Source organism: Hydra vulgaris, chromosome 02 (assembly GCF_038396675.1).
Source record: "Hydra vulgaris chromosome 02, alternate assembly HydraT2T_AEP".
In the NCBI taxonomy this organism is placed as follows: Eukaryota; Metazoa; Cnidaria; class Hydrozoa; order Anthoathecata; family Hydridae; genus Hydra; species Hydra vulgaris.
In genome coordinates this window covers 33963201-33981459 of record NC_088921.1, presented here as the reverse complement: position 1 = coordinate 33981459, position 18259 = coordinate 33963201, and the positions used below count along the sequence as shown (strand labels likewise).

Below are 18259 nucleotides of genomic sequence, written 5' to 3'. Positions count from 1 at the left end.
AAGTATCAAGCATCAATTATCAAGTATCAAATATCAAGTATCAAGCATCAATTATCAAGTATCAAGTATCAAGTATCAAGTATTAGGCATCAAGCATCAAGTATTAAGCATCAAACATCAAGTACCAAGTATCAAGCATCAAGTTTCAAGTATCAAGTATCAAATATCAAGTATCAAGTATTAAGTATTAAGCATCAAGTATCAAGTATCTAGTATTAGGTATCTAGCATCAAGTATCAAGTAATAATAATAATAATAGTAATAATAATAACAATAATAGTAATAATAATAATAATAATAATAGTAATAATAATAATAACAAAACAAGAAATAAATAAATACCAATGGTTGGAAGAAGAGTCTTCAAATCAAGACCAAATGCAAAATTAACATTCCCAAAAGCAAGTCTCTGCACATCAAATGGTTCTTTAATTATGCCTCTCATAGAACCGCCAACACTTAATTTTCCAGAAAATTCAATTTTAATGTAACCTAAATAAAATGAAATATTAAAATAACAAAGCAAACAAATACAAATATGTTTAAAATGTCTATAAAAAATTTAAAAATTCAAAAAGGAGTTTTAATAATGTCACTTCATTATCTATGCACCTAAATTTGACATTTTAAATAAGCAAGCATAGAAAAAAAACTTTTACTTTTGCTGGAACCACTATAGGATATTATGCACCTTGTGTCATACTATCATACATATATCAAATAGGATATTATGCACCTATATCGTATCATACTATCATATATTTCATATAGGATGTTATGCATCTATATCGTGTCATACTATCATATATGTCATACTAGTAAATAATAAGTCTAAATCTAAACCTAGTATACACCCGAACTCTAACTTTTGGAGGAGCTGAACTAGGTATAAAAAAGTCCCATAACTATGGCTTAATTCAATTTAAAACATTATTTATAACTATTATATATATTATAAATAAGATAATATATCTACAACACTCCTAATAAGCACATAGTGCTTTGGTACACATACATAATTTATTAATGAACTGTATTTCCACAATATAACTAATTATTTCCATTTTGTGTGCATTAATTAAATTAATAGTGCATTAATTAATCAGCAACAAAAAATTTCAATGAGATTTTATACATAAGGAAAAATTTGAGTGCATGCCATATTTTGAATTTAAATCTGATTTAAATCTGAAGTTAACAACTTAGATAACATTTTCAACAAATGAAGAGCAGTCCTATTGTCAAAACTTCATTCATTTAAATTTGTATTTTCTTTTTTAAATTTGTGACAGTGAGCTATTTGTTCCATATATTTCTGTTTCTAAACTTGAAGTTGAAAAGAATATACAAAAAATTCTCATTATTACTGCATGATATGTGTACCACATGAAAATCATTAATGTTGTTGAACTATTGATAAAAGAAATAAAGCAATACAATAATAAAATTGACAAAATGCACTCTGCTCGGCCTGTCCTTACATTTTGATAGGTGTGGTGATGATGATGTGATAATGATGATGTGATGATGATGTGATAAGGTGTGGTGATAAGGATGATCTACTTTGGTGTAGATAAAATCAGCCTTAGCACCGTAAAAATGTGCACATAACTAATTGTGATAAAATTACAACTAATTTTTTAGCTCCCTTATTATAATGAATGTAACCCTAGAAGTTACCCCTAAAGCTTGGACTAAAACTAATATGTCTGGCTCACATACATAAACAACTATATAAATAACTTTCCTAAAGGTTTTGTTTTTAAAGTTAAAGAGTTATTAGCAGAACATTAGCCACCAGGATGTGAGATAAACTCACATATAGATGATGATTTGATAGGTGTGGTGATAATAATGTGATGACTATCACATAGGTGTAGTAAGTATTTTGATGATTGCGATGATCATGTAAAAATGACACTTTCAATCTAGTTCCTTTTAACATTACTGATTCTTTTATCATTTTAAAACAATTATTACATTTTTAATACGTTTATACTGTATTTTTTATTATAAGGTCTCTATTAGTTCTGCTTAATTTTACAAATTTGATTTAAGCATTTTAATATATTTTATAAATTAAATGGTTTAAAAAAATTTGAAAAATTGTCTAATTTATTTGAATATATATATATATATATATATATATATATATATATATATATATATATATATACATATATATATATATATATATATATATATATATATATATATATATATATATATATATATATATATATATATATATATATATATATATATATATATATATATATATATATATAAATAAGGCACATATGACACTTACCCAGCTAACACAAAACGTTCAAGTGCATTCGTCAAACGTTGCAAACATTAGAGCACGTTCTATGAACGTTTATAGAATGTTCTTGAATGTTTGTTGAACGCTTTGTGTTAGCTGAGTACATAATTGACAAAATATGTGTGTTTTATAAAATACACTAACATATTTTGAATGAAAATATAATAAAAGAAAACATTAAAAGATTTCACCTGTAAACACAATTTTTGGATTTTCCATATGAAATTCAGATTCAATACTAATTGAATTTCCACTGGCTCCAAAGTTCAAAACCAACATTACACTTTTAAGAGTTAATGTTTCACTTAATTTTATTTCTCCTTCAATAGATGCTTCAATTCGGAAGTCTGACCTTGCTATATAAAAAAAAAGGATTAATGTGTCTATTTTACTTTTGAAAGTCATAAATTTATAGGCAAGTTAATTTCATTTGCGGCCATTCCATTACATAAGGGGAGTTAATGAGTTTACATACTTACTGAATTTTGCAATATTATACTGTAAATAAGTTTTTATCTTATAACTGTTTGAAAAAAATCAAAGAAAATAAGTAGATAGTGATTAAGAAATGTGTTTTTTGTGTGTGATCCTTGATATTGTACTACATGTATACTTTTATATATTTTAATATTATTTTTATATATTTTACTTTTTTTATTTTTTATTTTAGTTGTGTCTTTAGAATATGTCAAATTGTTAAGTTGGATAATCACATTTCTTTAAACTTTAGTAATAGTGACAAAACGTAGTCCAAACATATCAGTAGTGGTGTATTAAAATATATCAGTGTTTTATTCTCAATAGCCATTTGCAGGGCTTATGAGGGTTTGTCAGGATCAGGGAGATACTGAAGGTTTTAGTTTGGGCAAGTTGAATGAAGTTTTGATTATTATTTTTTTTCTTTGTATGAAAAAATTAAAAAGTCTAAAACAAAAATGCTATTTTTAAAATTTAAGTGAACAAAATTGAGTAAACTATTCCACTAAAAAAATTATACCAAAATGATTTAATAATTATTTATGTTATATTTATGAGTGATAAAAAAATTTGGCTTACAACTGAGAGGTTCAAGATTTAAACCCTAGGCCTCTGAAAAAAACAAGCTCAAACTGTTCCATGCCTTGCTTAACAAAGTTTATTTTTGGAGTTTAGAGTTAAGAGAGAGTTGCAAATAATTTTTTTTTCAAAAAAATTTTAATATCAATAATATTGAATAAAACGATTTCTGGAGACTATCAAGTCATTAGAGTAATACTTTTGATTCCTCAAGTAATAATCTGTTTAGCTTCCAAGTTAAGAAAGTTAGGAATATCTTTTAAAATATTATCAAGATATTATGTTGTTTGAAATCATGGTAAGAAAAGTGCATAATATAGTTATTAGGCAAACAATAATTAAATATATATATACAGCACAGTTGTTATCGTTCTTGAATTCAGCACTGTTGTTGTTGAATTCGCAAAATACAAAAATTATCATAATAATCATATATATAAATATATATTTACACACATATATAAATATATATGTATGCGTATATATAAATGTATGTGTATATATATATATATATATATATATATATATATATATATATATATATATATATATATATATATATATATATATATATATATATATTTATATATATATATATATATTTATATATATATTAGGGTAGCCATTAAAATAACTTTTTTTTTAATGTCTGCACTCACCCTTTAAATGTGTTCTATATAATAAAATAATACTAGAATTAAAAAATTTTCGAAAAAATAATATTTCTAGGAGTAGCTCAAGACCTTTAAACATCAGACGGGTCCCTATAATTATTAAAAAAGTAGTTCTTCAAAAGTATATCATGTTGGGTCTCAAAAGTAGCAAAATTATATAAAAATTTTAAAAATAATCTTCATTTTATAAAAAAATTATTGTTTTAAATTTCACTGCTTCGAAAATGATATTTTAAAACTAAAAATTAAAAATATGCATTTTTCCAAAAGAATTTTATTATAGTTTTTTGTTTTTGTTTTTATTCTAGTATTATTTTATTATATAACACACCTTTAGAGGGTGAGAGCAGACATTTAAACAAAAATTATTATTATTTGCCAACCTAGTATATATATATTATTTTGTATATATATTAGGTTGGCCAATTATTTTTTTGTATATATACATATATACATATATATATATATATATATATATATATATATATATATATATATATATATATATATATATATATATATATATATAACACATCGCTCAATAAGTCCGTAGGATGACATATAGATGGCAACACAAATACCGAATCCGTATTGTTTTTAGAAAGTACCAACCTTCAAACGATATCTGTCAAAGTTTCATGACAATCGGACCATTATTTACCAAGTTAGTGTGTGAACGATTGAATCAACTTTTGTGAATTGAAAAAAATGGAAAAATCAGAATTTCGTGTGCTCATTAAGCATTGTTTTTTGATGGGAAAAAACACGGTGCAGACCAAACAATGGCTTGATAAGTGTTATTCGGACTCCTCTCCATCGAGGCAAATGGTTGAAAAGTGGTTTGCTGACTTTAAACGTGGTCGTACAAACACCGATGATGCTGAACGCTCCGGTCGCCCAAATTCGGCAGTTACTGAGGAAAACATCAAAAAAATCCATAAAATCGTCTTATCCGACCGCAAATTGAAATTGAAGGAGATTGCCGAGGCCATAAAGATATCAGAAGGCAGTGTGTTTACAATATTACACGAACATTTGGGTATGAGAAAGCTTTGTTCGAAATGGGTGCCGCGTTTGCTAACACCGGACCAAAAACAACAACGAATTGATGATTCTGAAGCATGTCTGGCACTATTTCACCGAGATAAAAAGGATTTTTTGCGTCGCTACGTCACAATGGATGAAACATGGATCCACCATTTCACACTGAGTCAAATCGACAGTCGGCTGAGTGGACACCAGCGGGTGAAAGCTGCCCAAAGCGCCCAAAGGCTCAAACTTCTGCTGGCAGAAGTTTGAGCCTTTGAGGTTATGGCCTCCATATTTTGGGATAGCCATGGTATATTGTTCATTAATTATCTTGAGAAAGGTAAAATGATCAACAGCGAATATTACATGGCATTATTGGAACGATTGAAGGCTGTAATTGACGAAAAGCGACCGCACATGAAGAAGAAAGAAATTCTCTTTCATCAAGACAATGCACCGTGTCACAAGTCAATGAAAACAATGGTAAAAATGAATGAATTACACTTCGAATTGTTGCCCCATCCACCATACTCGCCTGATTTGGCCCCCAGCGATTATTGGCTGTTCTCAGATCTCAAAAGGATGCTCCAGGGAAAGAGATTTGGATCGAATGAGGAGGTCATCGCCGAAACTGAAGCGTATTTTGAAGGAAAAGATAAATCGTTCTACAAACATGGTATCGAAAAGTTAGGGAGGAAGCGCTGGAATGACTGTATCGCCTTAAAAGGAGACTATGTTGATGAATAAAATCAAATTATGTCAAAATGTTGTTGTTTTATTAGCTATCCTACGGACTTATTGAGCGATGTGTTATATATATATATATATATATATATATATATATATATATATATATATATATATATATATATATATATGTATATATATATATATATATATATATATATATATATATATATATATATATATATATATATATATATATATATATATGTAAATAGATGTTTACTATATCCAGAATCTATCTAAAGTGAAAATGGGAAGAAAATGTTATTAAAAAATAAATTGAAAAGATAGATATAACGCATTACAAAACTGAAAAAAATTTAAGCATTGTTGGTAGCAGACTTTCAAAGCATGCAGTGTGTATAGAACTCAAATGGAATTCTCGCTTTAGCTAGGATACTGCCTTTTAACATCAAAGAATGAGTCATCATAACATCATCTAAAATACTTCCAAATAAACCCATCTTACATTGAATTAGCCTGATTAGTGTTTGTGAAAATATGGATTTTGTGGAAAAGATATATTATATCAAATAGTGGAAAAGAGACAGTGTACAAGAAGAGAGCAAAAGAAAAAAAGAAAAAAAGGCGTTTAGAATTGGAGCATAGACATTTCATTAGTTTTTGTTTGTTGGAACATTTTTGAAAACGTTATTGAGAACTTTTAATTTTTTTTTAAAGTCTTCAGTTTTTTATATATTATTTTATATTTTTGCATAATTGTTGTTATGACTTTTCTTTTGTTGAAAAATATATAATCAAACTCAAAACAAGCAAATTTCGGAAATAAATTTTAAAGTAATGATAAAGTTTATCATTTTATCAATAACACTTTGTGTTATTTTATATTTTTGTGTTATTCATTTTATTTCATTTTATTTTAGTTCTCTTCATATCTTAAAACTTTTAAAACATTAAAAAAAAATTTAAACTTAAATCTATTTGTACAAGAGAATTTTCATTTTGAAAATTTTATGATTTATGTAATATTTTACAATTTTTAATTATCTCAAAATTTCAATAAAGCTTATCCTGGTGATGGGGATTTTATCTGTTGTTATTTAAAGAAATGGAAAAAATAAGTATGTGTTAAAGTAAATTCGAAAAAATCCATAAATGTGTTTCTCGTAAAATATAATGTCTTTGGCTTTGAAACATACTCAAATACAAAGTTTACATTCAGTTGATGCATAGTTGTACGAGACTACTGGTGAAGAACTTTAATTATAAATTGATTTATATTTAATTATAAAGAGTTGAATATTAGACTTTTTAAAAAAGAAAATTTGTACTGATTGCAAAACTAGCTTATATGTTGAATGTATGGCAATATATGAACAACAAAGAGATTTTGTGTTAAGGCTTTGTTTTAACCTTAGTTTTGATGTGACTGGTATAATTTTGTATTACATAACTCTATAAAACTTTGTCCTGAAACCATTAAGTAACTTTTTGTACAGTTAAATATAAACACTGACATTATAAGCAAGAGAAAGTATTGAAGTCATATATGTTGACCAAATAAAAAAGGATTATGAGATCAAAAAAATGCAAATGTACGTTAAGAGTTACTCCATTAGATATTTAGTTTACTATGCTACAACATTTTGTAATTTGTTAATTACTAGATGATCCTGCATTTAAAGCTGAATTGTAAATGTAAAAAGACTTCTTAACACATTTCTCTTCAAATGTAATGTTCCTGTTCTATCAAGCATAATCAATACAAAGTTTATATGCAGTTGTAGAAGACTATTGGTAAAGTACTTAAAGTATGCAAAGTGTAAATCTTAAGCTGGAGCTAAGGTTGTTCTAAGCTCATTACTGCATCTTTATACCAACTTGTTAATTTTAAAGAAATAAACATTTAAGCTTTTGAAAAAAGAAAATTTTTATAGATGTTTTACAGAACCAGCTTACACATTCCATGTAAATCTACGAGCTCTGAAGAAGCTGTTTTCTAACCTAAATTTTGAGAAGAATTAGGAGTACATTTTTTATTACTTAACTCTAATTAAACATCCTTAAACTTTTAAACACTTAGTGAAAATTTAAAAAAAGTTTGGCAGGATATTTTAACTATATTTAAATATGATGACAATTGGATATTAATAATCTATATGAAAGTTTAACAAAAAAAGTGATATTTATTTGTTTTTCTACTGAACAGTTCTTTTGTAAAGTTACATATAAGCTTTGATATTACAAGCCAGCAAAGAGTATTAATTTTTTTAATATTATTATACAAGAAGTATACACAGAAACTTAAAAAAAGCACCCTTAATTTCATTGCTTATAGCAAAAATAAAATGTTTTAGCAAAATCATACTTAAAATTAGTGTCAAGTTCTAAAAAAAAATTAGGGAATTTTTAAAAATATATTTCTAGCTAAATGATAGTATTAATGGGACCTTAATGTGAAAATATCATACAAAGTTGTTAATACTCTATTGATATTACTAGGTAAAGTATAAAACTGTTATAAAAATCAATCATATGAGAATTACAGCATAGTCTAGCTTCACTATCTGGTTTATAGTTTGTAAGAATAATTATCTTTTTAATGAGTTTTATGTTTATTTTATAGTTTTTTATGAGCTCGAAGAGTTATAAAAACTATTAAGAAAACAAACTAATTTTTTAAATCTTTTTTTTTTTTTAAATATTATGAAAATCACAGATGTTTTGAGTTGTAAAATTGTACAAAATTTGATAGAAAAATCATAATTTTTGTGTTATTATAATTTGATTTTTTATGCAATTACTCAATTTCACTTCTATTATTCAGTAAGCTTTTTGGCATTTGTTTTGATTTTAACATACACACATACAACATAAGCCTCTCTTTCAAAATCAGCAAATCCGATTGCCTTTTCTGAGCCTGTTTAAGGTTTCAAAATATGCGCCCCAATAATCAAGCATTAAAAAGTTGATTTGTGCAAGAGTTTATAGACCATGACCTAGAAGAAAATGTATTCAAGCAATTTCAGAGTACATTATTTCAGAATAAATTAAATGATTATTTATGTGGCAGCATTGACAACCTTACCACACATTCATTTATAGAAAAAACACAAAGTAAAACTTGAAAAATTGTGAAGAAGACTTAAAACCAAAAGAGACATCCATTTTTTTCAATTGTAATTTATTTTCAAGAGAAAACTCAAACAAAAATTTTTATGTTGCCTTTCATAAGATGTTGATCACATGACACACATCATGACACACATCATGACACACATCATGACACACATCATGACACACATCATGACACAGGGTTTATTTCAAGTTTATATTAAAAAAATCTACCAGATTTATCATAAGTAAAAAAATTTTCTGATGGCTGTGTGAAACTATTCCAAAAACTTTAAAAACCTCATCAATCTCTGTTATCACAGTAAAGACTGATTTAAATGCTAAGTGGGTACTAAGTGGGTATTTTATTATGATTTTATTGCTGTGAATTTTTATGCTGGGACTGTTAAATAAGTAGTATGTCAAGAAAGTCTAAAACAAGTAATTAATGGGCAGATTTTGAATGTCAATTTAATGTACTTGTAATGTACTTGTAATGTACTTGTAATCTACTTGTAATGTATTTGTAATTTACTTTGTAAAGTCAAAATAACTAGCATTTAATTAAAGTAATTTTCAAAATAGGAAATCAACTTAACATAGAAAAAAAAAAAAACTAGAAAAAAAAAAAGAATGATATAAGGATGACACATGGTGTTGTGTCATCCTTGTGTCATTTTATCATCAATTTAATCCTATTAGTTCAAATACAAAAAGTTGTTAAAATAAATTTGGATACACATACTGAAGTAGGGATACACATACTGAAGTAGTGGACACACATACTGAAGTATTTGATATTATTACAAAAAACAAAAACAATATAAAGATTTCATTAAACATTTAGAAAAATGGATTACACTGCATGATTTATCGTGAATTTTGGTGGAGTACAAATGAAAAAAGAGGGAGAAATTACCGCACCTCTTTTTCTTTGTAATTCTATGACTAGATATTCCCAAAATTAGTTATTGCATGAAAAAATTTTTGTTTTAATTAAAAAAGTTTTGAAAAAATATTAAGTTTTAATTAAAAAGTTTTTTAAAAATTAAAATAAAACAAATCTGAGACATATAGGTGACTTTATATGGAATGACTCATTACTTAGTGCTTATAAAAATTGCTTATATATTAATTAGGAGAAAAAAATCTTAATTCCATTTCTATAAATACAATAAATATAAAAGAATACTTACTGATAGTTCCTTTCAGTGAGAGTCTAGTAAAACCTTTTTTAACTAGAAATAGACAGATACTGTTTTCCATACATCTCTCTTCGCTTTTAAGTTCAGCAGAAGCTTTCAAAATAAGTCCTGTATAAAGAAAACAATAAAAATAAAAACTATATAATCAAATATAAAGTAAACAATAAAAATAAAAAAAGCTTTTTAGCAACTATATATATATTCATCTATTAGGCTGGCTCAGATGTATTTATAATACATTATTTCCAGCTTAGGATGTTGAATGCTGGAGCTTCTTGACTCAATACATGGATTTTGCTTGTGTCTGTTTTAATGACTAGGCAACTCATTCTATTATCTTCAATGAGGGTACAGCTCTAAAACTCAGTTTTATAGTTCTGAGGCCAGCTGGTTGTCAGGTTTCCCAAACTCTGTGGTAGCGCTCAGGGAGTCTGATTTCATCAACAGCTGTTAAATATCAGAGTACTAACAGTGCCATATTCCACATGGATGGTGTCCCTGTTCATACTTTTGTACATTGTTGAGACCACATTTGTTACGGCTTAGGGTTTATTAATAGTAATGAGGCAATTGTTTGGACTATTAAATAGTGTACTGAATAATATTCATACTTGGAGTCAAGTTCTTTATCAAATTTAAAAATGACTAAAGTACCAAAAACTATAAAACTCAAAAAGTTATTCAACTTCTCTTGTATGGTTCAGATTTTTTCACTTCACCTAAAGACAAAGCTGAATTGTTTGCTAAGAACTTTTCATCAATATCATCTCTTGATTCCACTAGTTGCATTCTACCTAATATAGTCAACAAACAGGTTTATCCATTGCTTGACACTTGTATCATTCCAGCTTCTGTATCTAAAGTGATTTTCTGCCTAGATTATGTTGCCATATCTGGTGCAAATCTTCCAATGATGCTCTTTCTCTCTTAGACAAGGTGCAAAAACGCATGGTAAACATAGTTGTACCTGCTCTTGCAGCCAACCTCCAACCATTATCACATCATTGTAATGTTGCTTCTCTTTCTCTTTTCTATAAATGCTATAATGGGCACTATTCTAAAGGGCTAGCGTCTCTTGTGCCATCTACTAAATTCGTTTTCATGTTACTCGTTGTTCGGTTAAGTCTAATCCTTATAATGTGACTGTTCTTAAGTGCTCTAAAAAATTTTATTTGCCCAGTTTTTTTCCTCGAATATCAGTTCTTTGTAATTTGCTTCCTTCATCTTGTTTACCTAATTCATATAACTTGCAACATTTTAAGTCATCTGTCAATCATTATCTTTCTCTATAAACTTTACCTTTTCTCTTCCAGTAACTTCCAACTCTAATAATGGTTGCTTGCAGCCTTGTTGGAAGTGAAGATTTTGAAAAAAAAAAAAAAAAAAAAAAATTAGATTAGAGTTAAAAAAAACTGACAAATAGGGAACATGCAAGTAGTTCTTCTAGATCGACTAATAAACAGGTAAACATGTGAAGAGTGCAGCTACATTGACTGAGGATTTGGTTTGGGCAGGCAGTCTATCAAATAATAAAAACAAACTTAAAATTTTTTAAAATATTTTGAACTCTCTTTTGAGCTATTTTGATTTTATTTTATATTACTACTTTTTTCACAGTTTTGGTTTTGTTCTCTATTTCAATAATAATCAGGAAAGTCCCTTTCCAAATTAATTCAGTTTGACTGTCTTCGATACTTTTATTACTACCCTAAGATTTAAAATGGTTTGCATATCTTAAATTAAATGCGGTTTCACTTATACTGAAATTAAATTTATCTTTGAATTCAGGATCTTCAGAACATAAAGTGACATGATACAGGATATTGCTAAAAAGGAATTGGTTATTTAACGGACAAATTTTTTTGTCTACGCAGTTACATTTCTTTGATTCAAATTTTCATCACATTGTAAAAGCTTGTTGTTATGTGCATTTAACAATGTCTTCACATTAAATTTTCCTGCATGATAAATAATTTTTTATCATCAGCATTTATAATAACATGATGTTTAGCAAAACCAATTGCCTTGATGAGAGTGTTTTCACTAAGAGATTTGTAAAAATCATTTATATCAAAAACTAAAAATTTGGGAAAAACCGGACACTAAAAACTTTGACACCTTTTTGTTTTGTTTTGTTTTTGTTTTGTTTTTGTAATGTCAGAATTTGTTCCAAATGTTGTTTCAGTTCATCTATTATACATAAATCTGACCTTATCACCTTTCCCAAAGATAAGACAGAATTATTTACAAAGAACTTTTCCTCTAATTCATCTCCTGAATTGAATGACCACATTCTCATTATTATTTGTTTAGCTATACCATCAAATACACAATTTGGATTATTAAAACTACTAAATTTTAGGTTTAGTTAGATGCTAAGAGGGTATTAGGAAACAAATTTATCCAAATTTTTTTCCTAATACCCGTATAACACCTAACACTCTCTTATGCTGTTCAATGCTAGTTTTAATGTTATTTAGTCTTAAAGTTTATTAACTCCTTCTGATGCCCAGTTTCACAAATTCAAACCAGCCTTTTTTATCATCTTTTGATTTCTTTTTTAATTTAAATTTTAAAAGCATTAGCACCCACATAAAAGTCACAAAAAAATTTTGATTAAAAATTTTCAAAGATTTTGACAAGGTCAATAAACAGAGACCAGAGTACAAACATTAGTGTTTAAGTATTTATCACTTAATTATTAGGCAGAATATTTTTTAAAATTGATCCATACGTATCAGTTCACACTCCAAGATTGTTTAAATTTTAACACTAGTTTCTAGTTTATCAAAGGCCGTACAATGTTTTAGCACGTAATCTAACAATTTAACTTTTGGTAAGTAAGCCAGTTCTCCATATTAGTTAAAATTATTATTTGAGCATTTTCAAATCATTGAGTCAATATACCTCTTTCATAACTACTTGGTGTCAATATTAATTCAGAAATTAAATAATGGACACTTGCCTTGAATAAAATTTTTAGACATTATTTTAATTGTTATAATCAATTTTTCTACATTATTTTAATTGTTATAATCAATTTCTCCAATGTAAGGTAATTTATACTTCTTTGATTTTAGATTAAGTGCAGGATTTAGCATTAATGTCATCGCATTATTTTCATGGAATCACATTATTTTCATGGAATTGTAGAAAATATTCTGCAAGAACCACCATGAAAGAGAAAATAACATTGATATAAGCAAAGTTCTATAAGTTGTTTTGTTTCAGGTATACTTAGTTTTGTTAAGTTAAACTGTTATTTAATTTTTCTAAAAGTATAAAGGTGGCTTTTTTTAACGGAATTGAGGGGTACAGATTTACAACATCAAAATACACCTGAATCTTATAGTTGGTGATTCCAATTTTCTACTTTTTTTTAAAAAGTCGAATGAAGTTTTTTAATCATGTCAGATTTTCATTAAAGACTGGTTGTATTATCTTAACTAAGAATTCTGATATTCCGTAGTTTGGTGTGCCAATGGTAGAAATAATTATTTTCAAAGGGTACAATTTTTCAGGTTTATGAGCTTAGATTACTCTGTACATACCAGGTGGGATAGGATCAGTTGGATATATTTTTTCATACTCCTTTTTTAAAAAATGTTGTTTTTTAATTTATTTTGAAAAGTATTTTCTAATTTTTGCTGAGTAACTTCAATTATAATTTTTGAGTAGGGTCTTCAATTATAATTTTTGTCAGACCAACTTGTTCACAGATTTTTTCCAAAGCAGACTCTGTTGTTGTTATAATATCGATGTATGGTATTGACTTCAAAAATGGCAAAGTTTGAACCAAGGTTCAGAAAATCATTATGACTTATGGAAATATTGATATCACAAATTCATCTTTCTAATTATTATTTGAACTTTCATTAAGCAAAACCCATATACCAACCTGTGAAATAAATAGTTTTTAAATTGATTAGTCCCCAAACTGGGCATAACCAGATGGAAAGACATTTGAAGCCTGTTTCCAAACTTTTCAATCAGTTTTCAATTTAATATGTTGGATACTGAATTATTATCAATGAATAATTACTATCAGTGACAAATCAAACATAGGTAAAAATTGTTTGAAAGCTGTTTTGAAGGACTAAAACAGACTCTTTAAGAGTTGAAAAATGTGTTTCACAGCAGATCACCACACCAAGACTTGACCAAAAGATACAAAAATTTTGCGCAAAAGAACCACCTGCAAAAAAATTGTAAAATGCTAGCTAATGAAGGTAAACTTTTATGTCATTAGACTGTAAACAACTGCCTTTTAGAAATTGGATTGTAGGCATATCGACCTTAGAAAAACCCAGACTGACAGAGCAAATAAAGGCACAGCAATATTAGTGGACCAAGGTGTATGAAATACCTGGACAGAAGATTTGAGCAAAGGTAAGGACACAAAAACTTTTTGATCAGTAATTATTTAATATTTTACTGACATGATTTTAGCTGAAATTATTCACAATACAATTTTAAATATGAAAATATATATACATAAATATATAAATAAATATATATATATATATATATATATATATATATATATACATATATATATATATATATATATATATATATATATATATATATATATATATATATATATACATATATAAATATATTTATATATATAGATATAAATATAAATATAATATATATATATATGTATATATATATATATATATATATATATATATATATATATATATATATATATGTATATATACATATATAAATATATTTATATTTATATCTATATATATAAATATATTTATACATGTATATATATTTATATGTATACATATGTATATATATATATATATATATATATATATATATATATATATATATATATATATATATATATATATATATATATATATATATATATATATATATATATATATATATATATATATATATATATATATATATATATATATATATATATATATATATATATATATATATATATATATATTAGGGTGCATCATAAAATAACAATTTAAAAAATTGATTTTGTCTGACACCTAATTGTGTTCTATATATCAAAAAAGCAATGACTTTCAAAAATTTTAGAATAAGAAATATTTTTAGAGGTCCCCCGACACTCTTGAATATTTGACCAGTCCCTAATATTTATAAAATATATAGTTTTTTAAAAGTAGGTCGTGTTGGGTCTCAAACTAAGCAAAATTTTTAAAAAATTTCAAAAATAATAATTTAAAAAAAAAAACATTTTATATTTCACTGCTATGTATATATAAAACTACAAAAAATGCACCTTTTTCATTTTTATTTTAAAAATGTCATATTTATTGCAGTAAAATCTAATGTGAATTTCTTTTAATAAAATGATGATTATTTTTAAAATTTTTATAAAATATCGCTTAATTTGAGACCCAACATGACCTACTTTTAAAAAACTATTTTTTTGAAATCACTAGGGACTGGTCAAATATTCAAGGGTGTCGGGGGACCTCTAAAAATATTTCTTATTCTAAAATTTTTGAAAGTCATTGTTTTTTTGATATATAGAACACAATTAGGTGTCAGACAAAATTAATTTTTTAAATTGTTATTTTGTGATGCACCCTAGTATATATATATATATATATATATATATATATATATATATATATATACATATATTTATGTATATATATATATATATATATATATATATATATATATATATATATATATATATATATATATATATATATATATATATATATATAGATATAAATATATATACATGTATAAATATATTTATATATATAACTATAAATATATTTATATATATATATATATATACATATACATATATATAAATATATATATATATATTATATATAATTTTTTTCTTTGTTTGTTAGCAAAAATGTTAATTAATTAAACTTAAGAAAAAAATCAAGCAGGTAGTTAAAAAATAATAAAAGTTAATTGAATAAAACTCAAGGAAAAAAAATTAAATTTGTACAAATCCAGGTTTAACAGTAAATTACTATTATTTTCAGTACTTAAAATAGCCACCCTTGGCTTTAAAACACTTTTTTACAAGCCTGGGACTCACTATTAATTTCATGCATAGTTTTTTTGGAACTGAAAGTGTGCTTTGCTTGTGATTTTAACGCTCTGCACATTTTAAGGTACATCCAAGTCTATATGTTTTTATTGGGACTAAAATCAGGTGATTAGGCCATGTCAATAAAGGTATTCTTTGGATTGCAAACATTATTTGATACTCTTGGCTGTGTGGCAAGGTCTTGTTGACAAAGTGTATCTTGTTGGTATTAAAAGTTGCAAGATCTTAGGTAAAACTTTGATATTGGCAGTTTCAAGCTCATTTCCAGAGTGTCTTTGTACATAAACTGATTCATTGAGTCTTTGCATAACTTTAATAATCCAGCACCTTTACACCTGCTCCACACACCTTTACAGGAAATTTATCCCAAAATGACTACTTTGCCTTCATAGGCGTGTATACACTGTACAGAAAAGTAATTGTTATATTTCTCGCTTTTCAATCTTTTCACATGTACTCTGGATTTATGACTAAAAACATAAAAGTTACTTTCATTTCTGAAAAAAAAATTTGGCTACAATCTATGACAATGTCTCTCCTGACAGCATTTTCTCTTTGAAATGAGGATTGTAAATTTCCAATTAAATATGTTGGATTTTTTTTGATGATGCTATCTTGATCAGAAAGTTTTTTTGATCACCCAGACCTTAGTGTTTCAAATATGGTATCTGTGTTTTTATAATGATACATTCTTTTTTTATCCTGATACATTCTTTTTTTCAGCAATTTTACAGTTGTTCAATTGTATCTAAATTATACCAAGTTATTATTTGCTCTATTGTTTCTAGTAAAAGGCTTTTTGAGCCCTTTTCAAGCAGTTAAATACTTTATATATTGTAATTCAAGAATATTAATAACAAAATTTTTTGCTTTGCAAAGAATATATTCCTTTAGTAAAAGCTTTAAATTTACTATTAATGGTACAAAACGGCTCTTAATGACTCTTTGTCCTTAAAAATATTAAAATTAAGTACACTTTATGTAAAAAGCATCAAATTTAATCGAGGCAACTAATTAAAATTTATCATTTTTCAAAAAAATGCAAAACGCAACTTATTAGATCAAAATATTTTCATTTTTTTAATAAAAATCAAAACATTTTGAATGTTTTCAATTTTATTTTTTTACTGTTTACATTTTTGGTTTGGGCAGGCAATCTATCAATTAAAGAAAAAACTTTTTTTATGTTTTTAAACTTTTTCTGGTCTAAATGTACATATGTATTTTTTATAAAAAAAACAACATACAATTTACATTTTATTATAAAAATCAATGATGACTATGCAAGAATATATACATAGAAGGGAATATTCTAGGAAAATAATTTAGGCAGCATTCCTCCTGTGCCGGTGCCTGCCATGAGGAAATTTGGCAGAAATATTACAGCATGTAGGAGTTTTTTTGTAAAAAAAACAACAATATTTGGCATATAGAAAAAAAAGTTCCCTAATTTCTGAATGCCCAAATGTTGCCCAAATACATTCAGCTGTCAAAAAGGGTCTAGAATAGCCCCTGCATATATATATATATATATATATATATATATATATATATATATATATATATATATATATATATATATATATATATATATATATATATATATATATATATATATATAGATAAATAATGTAATTTCAAGTAAAAATTTGGAAAGAAATACATTACACTGGGGAACAAAATTTTTGCAGAATTAGGTCTGACAGTTGTTTTTATTTAATTTTTTGATGGAGAACCCAAAACTGATTTTAGTTTTTCTCTACCACGTCAAGTTCTTAACCATAAAATTCTTATTTTTTTGAAAATTATTGTACTTATTAGCGATATGTACGATAATTAATGACCAGGTACTTACTTTCTTTTACAAACTTTCGAACTAGAAAAAGTATATTTCTGCAGTACTTTTAAAGCAGTTTGTTGTATTGCAATAACTCAATGATTATCTTTTCATCTTCTTCATAAAAAATAACCAAATTCCCATCAGGAACTGCACCATATAAATTGCGATTGTGTAGAAGGATACATTTTAGGCTCTGCTTCGAATTATCAATAAACAATC

The 18259-nt window shown here is 26.0% G+C and overlaps 1 protein-coding gene across 2 annotated transcripts in view; it reads right to left on the bottom strand.

Moving 5' to 3' along the window:
- The window catches only part of LOC100199786 (uncharacterized), a 147189-nt gene that overhangs the window by 65391 nt on the left and 63539 nt on the right, over positions 1 to 18259 (bottom strand). For both annotated transcript variants that reach the window (XM_065790671.1, XM_065790672.1), the window contains 3 exons: positions 10104 to 10220; positions 2518 to 2682; positions 343 to 492 (listed from right to left, as the gene is read on the bottom strand). In XM_065790671.1, coding sequence (XP_065646743.1) covers positions 343 to 492; positions 2518 to 2682; positions 10104 to 10220 — 432 coding nt within the window. The remainder of the gene's footprint in view (positions 1 to 342; positions 493 to 2517; positions 2683 to 10103; positions 10221 to 18259) is intronic.